Source organism: Panthera pardus, unplaced genomic scaffold, assembly GCF_024362965.1.
Source record: "Panthera pardus isolate Hobbes unplaced genomic scaffold, ASM2436296v1 HiC_scaffold_6, whole genome shotgun sequence".
NCBI classification, from domain to species: Eukaryota; Metazoa; Chordata; class Mammalia; order Carnivora; family Felidae; genus Panthera; species Panthera pardus.
In genome coordinates this window covers 82,093,602-82,113,654 of record NW_026526991.1, presented here as the reverse complement: position 1 = coordinate 82,113,654, position 20,053 = coordinate 82,093,602, and the positions used below count along the sequence as shown (strand labels likewise).

The window sequence follows — 20,053 nt, the reverse complement described above, 5'->3', positions numbered from 1 at the left end:
GCTCCCTAGCCACTGATGTGGAAATTAGTGAAGACTGATTGGGAAGTCCATATAGATGACTGAAAGAAGTTTTAAAACCAAATGCATTCGGGAGAGTGTATTAGTCCAGCATCTCCATAAACAGTGCTTTTAAAAGCACCTACTTCAACGGGAAAAGTGCCTTTGTCAGCCAGATTGCAGAACTTACAAAGAAAGAGAAGAGCCTGTTTCTTTGTTGGAAAATAAGAACAATTTAACTTCTGGAAATGACTTCACAGCTTGGAGCCTAGCAATGCCTAGTTTGGATTAAACTGCCTATTAATTAAACTCAAATGATTAAACATTCATCACCTTGCATTGCACCTCTCAGAAAATAAAAACAAAACCAAAAAAAAAAAAAATCCTGGGGTTTTGAGTGAGGAAAACAGTCACACCACACACACACACACACACACACACACACACACACACACGCAGCCTGTCTAAAGTGCACAGGGTTTACAAGGCCAAGGGACCCGCGCTGACTGCCGAGGGCGATTGACAAACCCTGCTCGCGGGCCCAGCAGGCGCTGCGTCCCGGCGCGTTGGCAGTTGGCGACCCCCCTTGACTCCCCCTCTGCGGCGGGGCTCCCGGTGGCCTTTGGAGGCTCGGCGAGTCGGCTCCAAATGTTTTCCATATTTGTTCAGCCTCCGTAATTCGAATACCAGGGCAGGCTCAGCCCGCCCAGCGCCGCGCTCCGGGGCCCAGCGCGCTGCACACGCACCCACCCACCCACGCAGCGGCCATGGGCAAGGACAAGCAGCCCCGCGGCCAGCGCAGGCAGGGGGGGCCGGCCGCGGACGCCGCCGGACCCGACGACATGGGGCCGAAGACGGGCAAAAGGGCCCCCAAGGAGTGCGGGGAGGAGGAGGCCCGGACGTGCTGCGGCTGCCGGTTCCCGCTGCTGCTCGCGCTGCTGCAGCTGGCCCTGGGCATCGCCGTGACCGTGCTGGGCTTTCTCATGGCGAGCATCAGCTCCTCCCTGCTAGTCAGAGACACTCCATTTTGGGCTGGGATCATTGTAAGCATCAAGTCTGTTTTGCCTAAGCGCGTTTGCCAAACAGGAATGCACAGCAGCATGGTCGAGTCCAGACTAACCCAACTGCATGCGCCCTTCCCCAGCTCCACTCCTCTAACTCGCGCTCTGCTTGGTGACTGGTGCCTGCCACACTTGGTGTGCCTGGGGGCAAGGCTGGGCGCGGTGAGACTCGTGCCCCTCTTCCGCTTCTTGCTCCGACGGGCCTGCCTTTGACGTTCTGGAGCTGGCGAGGCGAGTCAGAGGCTGCTTATTTTGGTTAAGTTGGACATTCTCGATAACAACAGCAGATTCACTTCGGCTTTTTCCTCATCCTGGTCCCCCGGACCCCACCCTTGTCTCTAGATAAGTAACAGAAAGCGAAGTAAGTTCATCTCGTAAAGGCAGGTTTGGAGAAAGCCTGCGTTTGGGGTTGCCACGTTGGGTCGTATTGATTTAATTACTTTTATATTTTTACATTTGAGATTTCATGAGTAAGTTTTATAAAGAAATGTTTTAAGGCAGGATCTGTGAATACAGCAAGCACATCCTTACTCTACTGGAGTCTAAATAGGATAAACCCAGGGGCTGGCTGCCGCAGAAGTATATTTGGGACTCTGCTAATGGATGTACTGTTCTAAGCAGAACACTGGTCAGCTGTTGTGACTGAGTGTTGGAACGCACAGCATACTTGGCTTAATTAAATGGATTCTTTGATGTGAAATGGGTGCCATTTACTGAGCACCTAGTGCTGCCTGTCCTGCAAGGGGCCTTCCGTACTTTATTTCTAATCCCCACGTCATCCTTCTGAGACACTTACTATCATTTCATTTCTCAGATGAGAAAACCGAGGGCAGACTCACCCGGAGTCACGAGTTGGCAAATCAGCCAAGTTGATTCCTTCTTGCACCAGACCACACCTGCATTTTCCTCAGTGAGCCACGCTGCCACATTTAGTTTGTGATTTTAATATTGTTAGAGTGCCTTGAGGCTTACTCAGATCTCTTTCACGTGCAGTCTTTTCTTTCATCCGTGAAACAACACTTTGAGGTGGGAACTGTTACCCTTCTTTGGACAGGAGGAAGCAGGCTAAGAGAAGCGAAGTGACAATCTCTAGGCCCAGAGATTAAAAGTGGCACAGCCAGGCGACACTAGAATGGATACTTCTGGCTCCTAGTTTCATACTGCGTCATGACTGCTATTACTGACCACAGGAACTAGAACTCATAAAACTACCCTCAAAATAATTTTGTATCAGGGACAGATGTTAAAAACACCTAATAAATATGCATCGATGCAGGTATTTCCTAATTAAGATTATTTGAACTCACAAATTCTTGCAGAGTAATTTAAAACTTCTAATTTGTGTACTACAAATTCCCATGAAATTATCATGATTGGAGTTTTCTAAATCAAGTAATTTTAAAAATAGCTTTTCACTAAGATATACTGGGTATTTTAGTCACCTAAGTGACTGTCAACCAACTCAGGGGAAAAAGTCTGTCCTTTAAGGCTAGGCGAATTAAAAGAAAGAAGGAATGAGGCTCCTTCATTCAGTGGTTTTGATGTCATTTGTAAGTGTGTTTTCTATCCTTTCTCTATTTCAACTTTAAAAAGCTCAGCACTAAAAAACCAAATTAGACGCGACAAAAGCGTCCCGATGTTTAAGGCATGGCCATGCGAATCGTGCAATTCTGAAGTTTCATGGGCTCTTATTAGAAGCATCACATGCTCCTAATTGCCTTGGAAGCTCCCTGGGTGTGATACAAAGAACATTGTATACAGCCAGGTCTCTGTTCTTTCCAGTTTTCCGGTTTATAATCTAGGATCCATTTGAAGTTTGCTCGTAGTGTGTAGGCCTGATGATACCTGTAATCTTAGGCTTTCTTTCAACAGAGAATCTATAGAGAAAAAAGCAGTCAGTGGAGATGCCCTGAGACAAGTTGAGGAGGGTCTCCTGGAGTTAGGCGAGGAGAAACTCTCATCCCGGCTGGGCCAGAGTCCCGGGCTCCCACAGACACCGTGCTTATGAGCCTCATCTCCCTGTGTGTGGCTGGTCACGGGCACTCGTCCAGACTTTCAGGGAAGGGAAAAGACAGGGAGGCAAAAGTGTAAACACTGCTCCTGGTACTGAGCCCCAACTTGGCCATTATTTTCTGAATAACTTGGGGCAAGTTATTTAATCTCTCTAGGCTTCCATTTCTTCATTGAAATCAGAATGGTAACAATAATTCCTACCTCTTAGGGTTGTTGTGAGAATTAAATAAATGAATACAAGTCTTAATACTTAGAGCAGTGCTGGCTAGTGGTAAGCATTCAGGAGTGAATTAGCTCTTTTTATTAGCAATCAGAGAAGCAATCACTGGTAGTGGGAATCACTTTTCAAATTAGAAGCGGCTCTATTTTATCTCCAGTCTTGTGGAACAGTTATTTTAGACTTGCTACATTTCCTAGACCAGTTGAACCCTGAAGGAGATGTCAATTTGATTCTCAAAATTTCTCTGTTCATAGCCAAGTTACTGTGAGCAATCTTATGGTATTAGATTAGTCAGTACTTTCTAGATCTCTCTGGAGGTTTATAACAATTAACCTGGAGGAAAAAGAGCTCCTCAGGGTCATTTTCCCTAGGGATATGGAGTGACTGTGGTCTGGGATATCCTCCAGGAAATACTGAAACATTTGCACACTTTAGGATATCTGCTAGACCAAAGCAATACAGGTCAATCCCTGGGGCTGAGGCAAAGTCAAACCCACTTCTATAATTTAGGCTGCATTCAAGCAGGGCACCCAGACTGTACACCCACCCCATCAACAGCTTTAATGCTTCACTCTTCTGTTTCTCTTTATACTGGTTGCGTCTCCTCTTACCATATAGTACTTACTTCATTTTACAAAGGTTACTATCGTATTACTTTAGGATTTGGCGACTGCCATTCTCATCGTAGAATCTGGGTAGGTAAGTGAATCCATTCAGGTGACTTCTCATTGACCAATGTCTGGGTAACTTGATGAATATTCAGTGAACTTCTGGTTATAAACTGAAGTCTGTCGATCTAGGATCAGAGATTTATGTCCAGTGGAATTTTAGGAAAACAAATAGGTCATTTCTTACCTACCCATAAATGTGACTTTCCTCATCCTCCATCAAAGAGATGACTGAAGTCTTTTTACTTCAGTTACAAAAGATTCCTGTAAAGGAAAAAAATGGAATGGAGCCACTATTGAGACCATGTAACCTGTAAAAGTGCCATTCTTCTCTCAAAATTCTTTATAAATGGTTGGAGGGTTGTAAGTCACACCACAATGAGAATACAAAGTGAAACAGGGTCTTTGAGGATGAACTTGGCTAGAGGCAGGGAATCCTAGGAAATAAAAGTTTGCTCTGCATTTTATTCTACTGATGGATTGAGTAGTTGGGTCAAATAGGCATTCAGGTGTGTTCATCATTCCAGAATCCTTATTGATAAAAAAGAAAAAAAACCACATCTGCATTGAAGGGATCTAAGAACTTTGAGGCCTTTACTTAACTTCTTACTCAAATGAACATAATTTGGCTTCAGTGAAGTGTAACATATTTGAACTTTGGCTTATTTTTCTTCATTCAGTAACATTTGTTGGAGGTGTCTGCTGTGCTAGGCATTGGTCTAAAAATAATAAATCATATACCAGGAGGAGATCTCTAGAGATCCTGATGGACATGTGCCCTTATCACATCTGACAGTAATGAATACTTCCGATTAGAAAATTTAACCTACACAAATATTTTTAAAGCCCATTTACCTTTCAAAGTATTTCACTTATGGTGATTTATTTGCTTTGGCATCTCTACGCCGAAGTCAATTTAAGAGCAAACTCTTTCCTCTCATCCCCAATGGGGATGCATAGTATTTGTTAGTCTCTTGGCCCTTGTAGGGAATATTCCCAAGGAAAGTGGGAATTTGCATTATTGTGGTTTTTAGCTTTCCTCACACCTTCTCCATTGTACCCATACCACACTCAGAATAAAAACCCTGAGATATATACCACATTAATCACATTGGAAAGTTTAAGGAAAGGGCTTAAAATGGAGGGAAGAATATTTCTTTTCTTTAATGTCATTCATAAAGCTCAGCGTATGAATCTGGAATGATTAAAAGTCCTGTCAAGAATTTCAATAGCAGTTTTCATATGTTAACTTACTCTAAGGAATTCAAAATGCAGGTGTCTTCGGATTTTTAAAATCTATTTTTAACCCTTGCTTAATGGAATGGAAAATTAGGTGGTTATTTATTTTAAAACAGAATAGATCCTGAAATGTACAAGTAGATATATGACATATAGCAAGTAAGGAACAGATAATATTATCCGTAATTTATAAGTAGAAAAACTGAGACATGGTGATTTGGCTAAATGATTTGATCATGGTTATAGGAGAAACTGAAGGTGAGGAAGGTTTGGCATTTGGATTTTGGACAGACCCTGAAAAAAATCAAGAAACTAAAAATGGTGTCAGTTTTCCATTTAAGTATATTGACATTTGAGAAATTTAATCTGAAATTATGTTTTTAAGAAAACATTACAGGGGCGCCTGGGTGGCTCAGTCGGTTAAGCACCGACTTCAGCTCAGGTCACGATCTCACGGTCTGTGAGTTCGAGCCCCGCATCAGGCTCTGGGCTGATGGCTCAGAGCCTGGAGCCTGCTTCCGGTTCTGTGTCTCCCTCTCTCTCTGTCCCTCCCCGTTCATGCTCTGTCTCTCTCTGTCTCAAAAATAAATAAACGTTAAAAAAAAATTAAAAAAAAAAAAAAGAAAGAAAACATTACATAATAATACATTGTTTTTCACATTGGAACTTGATATGCTTCCAAGATCTAATGTTGTACCTCTGTCACCACTGGGAAATAATTTTTATTATAGCAACTGTCATAGGATTGTTAGAAACTGAGGAATGATAATTACATGGCCTAACTCTGTTTCCACTGAGTGTATATAATAAATAATGGTAGGAAAATTATCTTCTAGGTATGTGAAGTTCTCCTAGTAAGTATGAAAAATGGAATACCACTGAATTAATTTGGCAAAAGAAATTAATTTAAGTATATGAAAATAATGGAATATTTGAGAATTTGGTGACCTGTTTCCTGAAAGGATCTTAGAATAAAGAATAAGGAAGGTTAAGATTGGACAGAATCATTAAGAGAAATATATTTTCAAGGCTGCAGCTAGCCTCATACTAAGCCACACATGCGAAGGCCAAGAAGGTGTGTATTTAATGAGGAAGTTATCCCTGGATCTTCTTTCTTTTTTTAAAATAAGGAGGAGAAGTGACTGGTCCTGATATTTTTAAATCCTGTAGTGTGGATATATTCAACTTAGAAATTTAACCTCTGGAAACTTTTGAGGTATCAGTCATCATTTGGTTTTATTTTTTATGGCAGAAATACTAGTGCATAGGATTTGGGGGGTAATCAAATAAAAATAAAGCAGTTTATTCTCTTTAAGTATGGCGCATGTCCATGGGACTCCTACGTAGCATATCCCTAGACACAAGACGGGGTACCCATTCAGTGTTGAATTGAACTCTGTCTATACCACACTTCCCATTATCATAGTTTCTGCTTAAACTTGTGAAAACACATTTTTTAAACCATGGTTTGAGGCATGATATATAGCTGTGTTTTACAGTACCAATTTAAGTTTATTGATAACACTTTGAAGAACGATGAGGTAATAATAAGGAATGTGTTATTCCTGCATTTTGGGCTCCTAGGTTCCAGAAATATCCAGGATACACTAACTTAGCATTACTGAGATGTTTAATTCTGTGTTATAAAATAACTACAGGATTAAAAAAAGAGGAAAAAGAGGTCGTTTGACTTATTTCACATTTCTTTAAGTAGAATAAATGACGACAAATTAGGATTGACGTGGCTGAATGCTGATGTCTTCCTTATACACAGAAAGCAATGGCATAGGTTTCCCCAATTTAGTCCAAGAGTTTTGTAGTTTGCCAGTATGATAATCCACTTTGAATTTGTTCTGAGTAAGTGGATGTTTTCTAGTTTTTCTCTTGCCTTTAGCCTTGTCTGTGCATTTCTACAAAGGGTATTCTATAACTGGGTCCACCTACCAGTGTTTCACCCTAAAGGGTTAGCATCAACATTAAAGGCTCTGTGAAGAGCTCACTATACATATATCTGTGTTGCTGGAGGAAAGGAATGGAATCTAGTCATTAAACTTTAATTAGATATCATTTTGTTGCAAACTACAGTTCATTTTTAGGGCCTAGATCCTGGCAAACTAGAGAAATGCTGATCAAAAGGGCCCATCAGAATCTAGACCTAGAGGGGACCTCATGATGTCATATTTTAACTTTAGTTATTTCTCGCTGTGAATATTTAAGTCCAGGTTTATTACTATGAGTTCATAAGCTCAAGGTGAACTTTTTTTTTTTTTTAAAGTGGATGTTGGTAACAGTGTTTATAACACAAACTATATAAAAGCCTATTTCAGAGGCACATCCTCTTTCAGATGTTTTGGATGCCACCTCACATCTCAGTGTATTGAGATAAAACTTGGCAGGAGTAGCAGATGCCTGAGCAATGCAGCTCACTGGATCACCCTGGTTAATTTTAACGTTTATTTATTTCTGAGACAGAGAGAGACAGAGCATGAACGGGGGAGGGGCAGAGAGAGAGGGAGACACAGAATCGGAAGCAGGCTCCAGGCTCTGAGCCATCAGCCCAGAGCCCGATGTGGGGCTCGAACTCGCGGACTGCGAGATCGTGACCTGAGCTGAAGTCGGACGCTTAACCGACTGAGCCACCCAGGCGCCCCCACCCTGGTTAATTTTAACATTCATATGTGTATACCTACATGTATGGCAATAACCAAAACACATTGTTCTTTCTGTCTTAGTCTGCTCCAGCAGCCTCTGTTCAGGTCTCTCTTCCTGGCTTGCAGACGGCAGCTTTCTCACTGTCTGCTTCCATAAGCTTCCCTCTGTGCCTGTGCCTGTGCCTGGAGAGAGAAAAAGATCTTTCTCTCTCTCTCTCTCTCTTCCTCTTATAAGACCACCAGTCCTATTGGATTAGGACCTCACCCTTATGACTTCACATAACCTTAATTACTTCCTAAAAGCCCTAGCTCCAAATTCAGTCCCCTTGGGGCTTAAACATAGGAATTTGGGGAGGACATAATTCAGCAGATAGCACTTTCAGTGAAGGATCAAAGTTCATACAAGCACCTCAGTGTTTTTTAATCTCATTTGCCAGCTTATTCATAATGGCCCTATGACTTCCACTGGAACAGACAGAAGTGTGAATGTTTCTGATGAGAATTCTGAGCCAGTAAACTGCTATGTGGTGGTGCAACAGGGTGGTGTGGCTCTGTGCGCATGCCAGGAGTGAGACATATGGAGGAGGTTGTTTTTTCTGCGTTTACAGATTGCTGCTTTTGTCAAATTTCTGTAGAAGTCAAGTGCAGTAGATTCAGCCAGTGCCTACAATTCTCAGGGTAGCTTAAGCATTTCATTTGCCACCAGCTCTTTAAAGCTTAGGAATCACTGTTTAGTAAATTTCTGCCTTACTTTTCTGTCCCAGGAGTGACTCGGTAGCAGGATCTAGCGAAAAGACACCTTGGCTTCAGAGGCAAGGAAATGAGGGTGGTTGGCGGAGCATTGGTCATTGTCCTCTGATGGGCAGTGAACTCATGCTCAGTGTTTCTAGAACCCAAGGGAAGTCACCTCTCAGGTCTTTATACTATGCAGCTGTTGTTTTCATTTTTTTTTTCTTTTTTTAAAAGTTTTAAAAATGTTTATTTATTTTTGAAAGAGACAGAGACAGAGACAGAGTGTGAGCTGGGGAGAGGCAGAGAGAGAGGGAGACACAGAATCCAAAGCAGGCTCCAGGCTCTGAGCTGTCAGCACAGAGCCTGACATGGGGCTGGAACCCATGATCCATGAGATCAGCATGACCTGAGACAAGTTGGACGCTCAATCAACTGAGCAACCCAGGTGCCCCTGTTGTTTTCATTTTTGACGATGGTTCTGAAAATTACCAGATTATCAGTGTTTGTTCTATGGAACAGGTCAGAATAAAACCAGGGAGATGTTTCCACCTTGGGTCTCCTGATGTAACAGTCTAGGAGCCTGTGTCTCCTTAGTAGATCCACCCCACCCAGGGGGGATACCTTGACATACCTTCTCATAGGATCCTATGTGTCTAGCTTAGAAATCCTAAACTAGGCTCTGCTTTTCTTTATCAAGTGCTGCACAACCCAAACCATCCCAGAGGGAAAGACGAGAGTAGACTACCTCGAACTGTCCGGTATGCCTCCTTTCAATAGTTGGTCCAATCCCAGGCCCAGATGAGGAGCACACACAAGGCACGGTCCTTGTTCCGGGCCCCCCCTGCAATATCTCAGCTTTGATCTTGGAGCCTATTTGAAGTTGACACCATTCTAACCTTGCTAGAGCCACGTCCCCTGCCTCACAGCCATGGGCGTGTTCCAGCGCTGTGTTCCCCGGGTGCCGGCAAAAAGCCAGTAAGTGACTGGACACTGGAAAGCAAAGTGTTTGCTCACAAACAGCATTCTCAGATGCTGCTGAAGTTCTGGTGGGGCCTGCTTCTATTGTTGCAGAAATGAGCAGCTCTCCGCCCTGGCTGGGAGAGGCTGCGAGAAACATCAAGGATGCTGTTTTAGTGGCATCCCACTCAACTGTTGTTTTGAAAGTGTTTGATTCAGCATTCATTGTAACGAGCCAGTAAAAAACCCTTTAGGATAGGTTATTATCAAGGCCTCTCTCTTGTGCGGAAGATAATGACAGGTGACAAGAAAAGAGGGGGGATTGCTAACGTGCTAACTAGACCCTGACTAGGGAGAGAATTTTGGCTGTATTACTAGGGGCAAAAAAAAATAACACCAGCTTCTTTCTAAAGTATCAGGTGTGGCACACCTATCAGGCCGTTAGGCTCAGGCTGAATCTTATCTCACATTTAGCTGTGCCAGGAACGCTATGAAGGAAGGAGGCCTTTTCCAAGATAAGGGAAATAGCAGTTCAGTCTTCATCATTTCTGTTGGAGAGCAGAACGAGCTGCTCACTTAGGGAGAATCCGGAGTTTCCATCCCTCTCTCAGGGAAAGGGTGGAGTGTCTAAGGCAATGAAAAAGCAGATCGGGTCTCCATAAGGTGAAGACATTGTAATCGATGGAAAATACTTTCTCCAGGACTGCATATAGATGAATGGCAGAATCCAACCATTTTACTTTACAGGTTACACGTTCACTAAGTTTATGCGTTTCTCTCCTGCAGTCAGCTAGTCAGATTCTGGAACAGAAGGATCAAACCCACGCAGGCTGGCTTTGCTTCATAGTCTTTTCGTGAACAAGTAGTTTGGGACGCCTATTAAAGCGTTTTGATCTGAGTTAAGGGCTCTGAGACCAAATAGATTTTTTTTTAGATGAACATAGGGTGACCGTAACTATTGTGTTAGAGAACCCTCAATAAATAATTCTCATTCAGTCGCCAAATCTAGTGCGTCACAAATTTTTCCACCTCGAGACCTCCCTGAGGCCTCGCTCCCCTTCTGCCTGTCCTCACACACATCACAAAAAGCTCAGTGTCTAGCTAACCCATGTTGCCATGGAAGGGAACAGGAGAAATGCTAGTGAGGCTGCAGGCTGCTTGGGGACACTGACCTCTTCATTTTGAAAAGGACAAAACACTTTACAAAGGATAAATAATATTACTATATATCACTTAATGTTACATTATAGCCTGGTTTTTTTTTTTTTTAACGTGCTCTCAATTAGAAAACCCACTTGATAATATTTTTTGGAGGTTGAACAGAATGGTCTCATTTACACTCTTGTTACAATGTTACATAATTGAATTTATATTGATTTACTGTATAATTTCTATATACTGTATCATTTCATAACTTTTTATTTATTGTACTATTTCAGATATATGAACCCAGAGATGTCAATATAGAATTATTTCTGCAATCATTTCTAAAGTGGGACCTAATTTGAGAACCTACTTAATTATGGCTGAGTAATAAAATCCAGCCTATAACTATACCACAGGAGTAGGCAAAATTCACATTTATAAGATTCCTTTCCCTTCTGAGGACTTGAAAAATCCCAGAGTGAAACAAATGAAGTATAGGTTGTTAACTTTTCCCACAAATATGTAGCAGTTCTGTCCCTCCTGTTGATTAATGGGAGATGCTAGAACACAAACTTTGTTTCTCTTACATTCTTTGAAAATGGTTAGTTTTGCAAACGCAGGTGTATATTGAATATATTGGCAATTCATTTCTGATAAACCAAGAAAGTGAGTTAGGTGGTGGGTAAGAACAGAAACAAAAGCCTATATAAGAAAGATACTTCCTAATAAAGGCTTCACCTCTTAGGCTGCCTTGGTCTTTCCATATGCCAGGGACAGTGCCAGCAGGAGCTCAGTGTCCAGGAGAGGACACACGTACAACCAGCTACAATACAGTTTAAAAACCCTAGTGCAAGAGTGGTACCCTGATGAAGATAGCACAGTGGAGGCTGTGATGAACCCTGCCCAGAGAGGATCAGAAAAGTCAAGGAGAGGGGGTCTGAAATTGCAGAATGGGCATCAGCTTTGGAATGAAACAAATGTGGGTAGAATCCTAGCTCTATCAATTGGTAATGATTTCCAAAATTTTTTTATTTTACTCCTTATTTTCATTTTTGTGTGGGTTTAAGTAAGTACAAGAGGCTCTATGCAATTCTATGATTATTTTTTAATTACAAAAACTTTCACGCATATAATGGCATATAGAGTATAGTAAGACAATCACCTGCTTATACCTAGATTTATCATTTTAATATTTTCTCATTAATTGTCTTAGTTTTTTTTAAGAAATAAAACATTACAATACATTGACATCACCTGTTTGTTTTCTTAGTCATATTCTCCGACCCCACCCTCCTTCTCCTGAGTTATCTACTCTCCTGAATTTGATGTTTATCACGCCTATGTGTGTTTTCATACTTTCATATATGTATGTAACCACAATCAATAATTGTGTTTTATGTTTTAAATTTTATATAAATGGTGACACAACATCATTTTTGCTCAATATTGTTTTTGAGATTAATTTATAATAGTACATAGATACCATTCATTCACTTTTGCTATGCTATATTTCATTATATGAATATACAACAATTTATTTATTCTCCTGTTGATGAGATATTAGGTTATTTTCAAAACTGATTTTTTTTTTTGCAATTACAAAGTGTTGCAATGGACATTCTTTTCCATGGCTCCCTATGCACGTATTTCAAAGATTCTTTAGGGCACATTCCTAGGAATTGAATTATTGGATTATAAGATATAGACATCTTCAACTTACTAGCTATCACCAATCAGGGCCACAAAGCCACAAGTGTATGAATTTATACTCCCACCAGCAGTAAATTAGAATTCCCACCAATCTACAACTTGTCAACATTAGTTACTGTCAGACCATTAAAATTTTTACCTATCTTATTTGTGTGCAATATCTTGGGTTTTGTTTTGTTTTGTTTTAAGTAGGCTTCACATCCAGCATGGAGCTCACTGTGGGGCTTGAACTCATGACCATGAGATCAAGACCTGAGCTGAGATCAAGAGGTGGTTGTTCAACTGACTAAGCCACCTAGGCACCCCCATGCAATATCTTGTTTTAATTTATGTTTTTCTGATTACTATGGTAGTTGAATGTATTTTAATGTTTACTGGCCATTTTATTTGTTTTCTAGTGTTTATTTACTCAACAAATATTTTCTATGAGTTGTCTCTTACTCATTGATTTATAGAATTTCTTTTCTTTGTTATTTAACCTTTGTGTTTTAGCTACTGGCAATATCTTCTCTTTTTGGTATCATGTCTTTTATCCTTGTTTATGGTGACTTTGTTGTGAATAAGGTTTAATTTTAACATACCTATATTTATCAATATTTTTTTTATGGTATGTGCTTTGATATATGTTAAGTCTCTCTCTACTCCAGGTCACAAAGACATTTTTCTAGACTGTGTTCCAAAAATGTTGAAGGTTTGCTTTCGTATTTATATCTTTAACCTATGTGTTCTAACTTTTTTGCATGAGATGTGAGGTAGTGTCCAGTTTTTCTCATACAAGTGATTAATTGTTTCAGTACTATGTAGTGAATAATTGATCCTTTCCAAACTGAAATGCTATGGCCATTTATCATCTATCAAGTTCCCATATTAGATTGAGAATTGTGTCCGTAAGTCTCTTTAATTTCGTCATTTTATTTGTCATTCACTATGCCGATACCACAATGTTTAAATTAACAGCACTACAGTGCACCTTGTGATGAAGATGGTAGCATAAGCAGCTCACCTGTACCCATCCCCAGTCCCATCTTATTTTTCAAAATTGTCTTGGTGAGACTTAGCCACATTTTCTTCCATATACATGTCAGAGCTGGCTTCTTTTGAAGTTTCAAGAAAAATCCTTTTGGTATTTTCATTTGATTGATTCATGTACTTTCTCTACGTGAGCAAAGAATCTCTCTCCATTTATCTGATGTTCTACAGTTTAGCTACAGTGTGTCCAAATGTGGATTTTCTTTCTGTTTTTCCTGTTGGAGACTTGTTATGTTTCCTGGATCTAAGATTTTTGCGTTTTCATCAATTCTGAAAAACATTTCTGAATATTTTAAATATTTGAAAAAATTTATTTATTTATTTATTTATTTATTTATTTATTTCAAATAATCTCTCTCTCTCTCTCTCTCTCTCTCTCTCTCTCTCTAGTCTCTCCATTTGAAACTACTATTAGAGATATGTTTGGACCTCCTATTTTGTCTTCATGTTTCTTACCCTCTCTGCTGCATTTCCTGTCTATCTCCTGTTCTGTATTTTGGGTTATTCCTTCAGATCTATCTTCTAGTTCACTATTCCCCTTTTCAGTTGAGTTTAATCTACTACATAGAGTTTTTAATTCCAATGATTTTTTTTTCATTCTAGAACTTGTCTTTTGTTTTCATTGATGTTTTATTTTTTAATATATCCCTGGTGTTTTTTAAAGTGCCCTGTTCTTTATTCACGTTTTCAGTTTCTTCTTTCATGGTTTCAGTTATTTTGAGTGTGCTTTTTTGTTTTTTGTTTTTAATTTAATTTTGAGAGAGAGAGAGAGAGCACGAGTGGGGGAGAGGCAGAGAGAAGGGGGCACAGAGGATACAAAGTGGCTCCGCACTGACAGCGGTGAGCCTGATGTGGGGCTCGAACTCACGAACCTTGAGATCATGACCTCAGCTGAAGTCAGTCGCTCAACCGATTGCACCACCCAGGTGCCCCAAATGTACTTTTTCTATAGGCTTGCTTTAGTTCCATTATTTGAAATTCACAAAGTTTAATTCTTAGAGAGAGAGTGTGTATCTTTGTGTGCACACATAAACTTAATGCATACAGTGCCGGCCTTCACTAATGAATTGATTGTTTATGGGATTGCTATAGTTGGTTTGTGAGTTCATTTTCCAAGAGGCTTTCTTTATATGTAATAATTTGCGGTGGCCTATTTGAGGGTGTAACCCTTCAAGATGGTTTCTCTTTCCAGGTGTCCCAGTGCTATTATGAGCCACTTTTTTTTTCTTAACCTATTTATTATGGAAAGTTTCAAGCATACAAAAAAAGTAGATCAAATATTATAATGGACACCTGTGTTCCCATCACCCAGCTTCAATAATTATTAACTCATGATCAATCTTGCTTCATTTATATGCTCTGAAACTCCACACCCACACACCACATATTGGTTTATTTGAAGTAAATCCCAGATATTATATCATTTCATCCATAAATACTTCATATGTAAGTCAAAAGATGAAGACTAAAAATAATCAAAATACTAATCATCCCTAACAAGTTAACAATTTCTTAATAGAATCAAATCAGTGCTCAAATATCCACGATTAACTCATGAATATTTCTTCAGTGTCAGAATCAGGATCCCAATAAGATCTATACATTGCAATTAGTTTATATATTTCTTATGTTTCCTTTATTCAAAGACTTACCCTTTCTCTCTCTTTTATATCATGTCTCTCTCTCTCACCCCTCCCCTTCCTCTTTCTGTCCTCCTCACAATTTTTTGTTGAAAAAAATCAAGTTTTTTTTTTTTTCAGGACTGCTTTCATGTTACTTTCTCAAAACCTCCACCTCCACCTCCACCATCAGCCAAGACAACAGTTTTCTTGATGACTTCCAGTGCTAGTGGGTTCATTATTTTTGAGTCATGTAAGGGCGTAGCCATTTGAGGGGCCTACCTTTACGCCACGGTCTTAGCTCCATCTCTTAGCCTGTGGAAGCTCAGAGCATTTTAATGTATTTCACAGCTAGAAGAGTTTCATATAAGTTAGGCTTTAATATTATGCAGAAATAAAACCTCCTGATGTTTAAAAAAGTCTTTGGATCAACTTGCAGATTTCTTAACCACTCTCAGTCACAATTTTTTATAAGACGGAGCAGTATTTTTTACTTATTGCATTGTTTTACGGAATAAATGAGCAAATATATATACAGTAAGTAATGAACGAAACATACTCTGTCTGGGTAGAGGAGATTTTTGAGCAGGGTTTGAAGAATGAATATTACTGGATGCAAAATAATTAAAGGAGAAGTACTATACCAAGGGGGATGGAAAAGTAAAAGGGCATTTTAGGTGAAAGGCACAATTCATGTCCTAAACCTAGTTTTCATCCACAACCAACTTTATTGCTTCACGATTCTGTTGTTTGTGCTCGTTTAGTTTTTTGAGGATGTAATTGCAAAAATTCCCAGTAGTTACTATCAAATATGAATGTTAACATAGATACACAAATCTGTTAGAATACTAAAATAAGACCCAAACCAAAGGGATTCTACTTGAATGTTTCCATGATAAGTCATACATTAGGATAGTTGTTGGATTTGTCTTCTGTTTTCTCTGTGTTGATACAACACTCAGTTGTGAGATTCACTGGTCTAAAATGAGCTATTTGCAATAATCTTTAGGCAAGGTTTTTGGAACTTATGAATTGTAGCAATTTCATGCTGGCACATCTCTCAAAGATTTCCCTAGCTTTCCAGCCTTAAATTGGCAGGGACATCAAGGGAAGCACACTATATCCATAGGATTTGGGGGATTCATGCTCCCTTCATCCAGCTGCTGATCACAAATTTCAACTCCTTTTTATCAGTTCCGTCAGGATAGTTTTCTGTTATCTTACAAAGCAACAAATGAGCTACAAGTGAACATCTGCAAAGCACAATGTGTGCTGAGAAATAAGGCAGTCACTTGACAGGCACATTTTCCTTTCTGCTCTTTCTGTGCTGGCACAACAGATGTGGCTAAACTACACAGAAATGCAATTACAAGGCAGCACTGGCTAGGAAAATTAAAGATATATATATATATATATATATATATATATATATATATATATATTATACAAATATATACAATATATGTAAATATACATAATTATATATATATATATATATGTATATATTTCTTGCAATCAGATAGTTTGAAATCATTATAAAGGAAGCCACCACTTTGAATTATAAAGGATATATCCTACCATGGGAAAGATTTCAGCCTGGTATGTAACTGCTCTTTACTATTCCCTACTTCTTCACCAACCAATGAGAGCTTTTATCGCAACAGAGAAGGTGAATCTGTCTCATCACTGATGATTACATGAGCAATGATTGCCTTTAGAATGGCCTCATTACTTCTTAGAAATCTTGTTTCTACAAGTTATTTTCCAAAGAAATCTAGATTGAGCCAAGTTCTCGGTGATGAAAGGCCTGCTTTGTTTTTCAACTCAATCCATTACCACATAAATTATTTATTTTGATTCAATTTCAGTATCGTTGCACACCATATATGAAAAGTCTATACATATATTTACAGTAATTCAGACATGGACTTGTCAAGTATCAATTCCTCAGTCAAATATAATAATAAAGGGGAGAAAAAGACTGAGTGCATATTACAGATGGGCTAAACTCAGGTGTGATGGAGCAAGTGTCATTTGTCTTTAGACTCTGAAAAGAAATAATTTTCTGTGATAGAACTGGTTATCTAGAATTGCCTTTTCACAGAGAGATTTTGACATGGATCATGACCTGAGCCAAAATCGAGTCAGACACTTAACTGACTGAGCCACCCAGGCACCCCATCTACCGAGCTTCTTTTAAAACTAATCTCTTAGGTTGTCTTTGCAAAGCAAATATTGCAAATTGTTCCCCCCAACCCCCACAGGAGGATGGGGAAATGCATCCATGACAGTGTGTGCTGTAACCCAAACTCTACCCAGGGTAAGCAGAATTTAGTCCTTGAATTACGGGAGTATTTCTTGACTAATGCTGTCCATTGACTATTTTTACTCTAAGGAAAAAACAAAAATGAAAAGTGTAAAACAGTGAAATTCTGGGTTTGGAGATTCCTAAGGCAAATGAAAAGGCATGAATCCCTTCCTGATGTATGATGAGCCAAAGAAAATTCTCCTTAGCAAAAGTTGCTAGACATAAAAAGTTGTTGCTAGCTATAGTTTTGTTTTAAGTGGAAAAGAAGCTACTACTTCACACTTGGTTTAATAAAAACCAAGATTTTTTTTTTCAAATTTATAATAATGTTCTGGGTTTTAATGCCTGTACATTAATATTTGTAGTGTTTAGAGACAGATGGTTACAGCTTTCTCTCGCATCTTGATGTTCAATACTGCCATAAACTCTTTGGTTGATTTTGAATCTTTATATTTATATCACTTTTGGAATTTCCCATTAGTATCTGTGCACTAAGTTTGGCTAAAACAATTATACTTTATTTTTTATGTTTATTTATTTTTGAGACAGAGACAGAGTGCGAGCAGGGGAGGGGCAGAGAGAGAGAGGGAGGCACAGCGTCTAAAGCAGGCTCCAGGCTCTGAGCTGTCAGCACAGAGCCCTATGTGGGGCTTGACCACACAAACCGTGAGATCATGATCTGAGCTGAAGTTGGACGCTTGACCGACTGAGCCACCCAGGTGCCCCCAATTATGCTTTTTCTTTCTTTCTTTTTTTTTAAAAGGTGATACTAATCTTGGATCTGCTTTGGACAGAAAATATTTTTAGCTGGACAGTAGTTTTTCAGAAATTAAATGCTTGTCTTTGTAAAACCATAATAGTGTAATCAGAGAAACATATGCAGCTCAGCATGGTTACCAAGACTGGAATTTCCTGGGTAGTAGAGAATAAATAGTTTTGATGCAGAAGGGAAAAGAAGCAGAAAATGAACTTTAGAACTCTTAGGTATTTGCAAACTATTTATGTCAACACTATTGGAAAGATTTTTGAAAAGTGGGCCCTTGCTATGAGAGCTAAAGTAGCCCAAGTCACTAAATGAATAGATTTATTTATTTGACACATGTATATTGACTGCTACATACGTGCTGGGTATTGTGTTACGTCTTTCACCTCTCCTGTCGCACATAATCCTTACAACAGTTTCTGAAGTGGGCATTGTTGATCATCCCACAAATGATGATGGTACGGAAGCTTGAGGAAGTTAACCTGTCCAGGACAAAAAGCTAGAATGTGGTGGAGGTGGGTTTTGAACCCAGGTCTGTCAGATCTAGAGCTAGGATATATTGCCTCTGTCTCTGTCTTTACGCACGTGGACCATTTTGCTGTAAAACTTTATATAGTTACCCTCTGTTGCCCCTTTCCTGCAGGCATGTATAGGTTATCTTTTTTGGAGCCTGTTAGGTCTTAGATAACTTAGAGCAGATACATGTTGTTGGAATAACAGACCCAGCAAGGTTCTCATAAGAGAAAGCCGTGAGTCAATCGCCTTTTTTTTAAGGGGTCAGTGGGCATTACCAGTTCAGTTTTTGAGAGGGAACATACCGCTTTGAGGACTTATCTGCATTTTGCTAATTACTAAATGTCCCGTTTATGGGAAAAAGAAGCAATGATGTTAAGTCCTATGTTCTCCATGGCTCCTCTATGACTGACATAGGATGTATCTACTAAGGCATTTGTTTATGGTCACTGTGATTTTGGTCTCTTCTATTTACTGAAGTATCTCCAGATCCTCAAAGAGTACCTGGCACGTGGTAGGTACAGAACGAATATTTGTTAAATGAACGAAATGAGATTATTTCTAAGATGTGATAGAGGGCTACATTTATATGTATTATTCATTTCAGCTCAAGTTTCAGAGTAAGTTATACTGGCACAGTTTGAGGTCCTATGAGATGGAGAAAAAACATTATCTACTGCAATTGCAGGCACATCATTCATGATCCTTAAAACAAATTATAAAGTGTTCTTTTCTCTATGTTATCCATGAAGAGGCTGAGTCTTAAAGACTGTGTCACCTTCTCCTGGCTTGGACAGTCATTTGCAATCTCAAAGACTTCTCCCCACTATGCCTCCGGAGTGGTACTTCACACCATTCAGCATGGAAGAGGAGCAGATAACGCAATGTTCTCTAAATATCTGCAGCTCTCACTTTGTTTACAGTGCTGTCCAGATTCCTCCATAGAGGTGGCCAGGCTGGGTGATGGCTAAGAGCCAGGCTCTGTACTCTGGTGCAGCCAGCAGCTCTATCTTTGCTCTGTGACCTTGAGCGTAAAACCTTTTTGAGCCTTAGTTTCCTCATCTATGAAATGGGGCTGATGATAGTGACTACTTCATAGGATTTTCACGAAGACCAAATGGGATCATTTACGTAGAGTGCTTAATTTAATGCCTGGCACGTAAAAGTGCTCAAAATTAGCATTAAAATGTCTAACCATTTAGGCTTGGTAATTAGCTTTTCTTATGTAAATATAAAGATTATGGAATATATTCACCGGTATCCACTAATACAGAGTAGACTGTGTGGCAGTTGTAACCAACACAGTGTATGTGCTATCAGTTTTAAACGTGGTTAATTGGTAATTCATTTGTGAGCCCTTAAATACGCTCTAAATTTGATCTGCTCTAATAAACATATGAGTGACTTGCAATAATAATTATTATAAT

The 20,053-nt window shown here is 39.5% G+C and overlaps 1 protein-coding gene across 2 annotated transcripts in view; it reads left to right on the top strand.

Annotated features, from left to right (window-relative positions):
• The first annotated feature begins 545 nt into the window (after nucleotides 1-545).
• The window catches only part of SSPN (sarcospan), a 37,343-nt gene continuing 17,835 nt past the window's right edge, over nucleotides 546-20,053 (top strand). Inside the window, exon 1 of one of the 2 annotated variants that reach the window (XM_053894913.1) lies at nucleotides 546-1,040. In XM_053894913.1, coding sequence (XP_053750888.1) covers nucleotides 765-1,040 — 276 coding nt within the window. In that variant the 5' untranslated portion in view covers nucleotides 546-764. The remainder of the gene's footprint in view (nucleotides 1,041-20,053) is intronic. The other variant, XM_019452270.2, reaches the window with a different exon arrangement.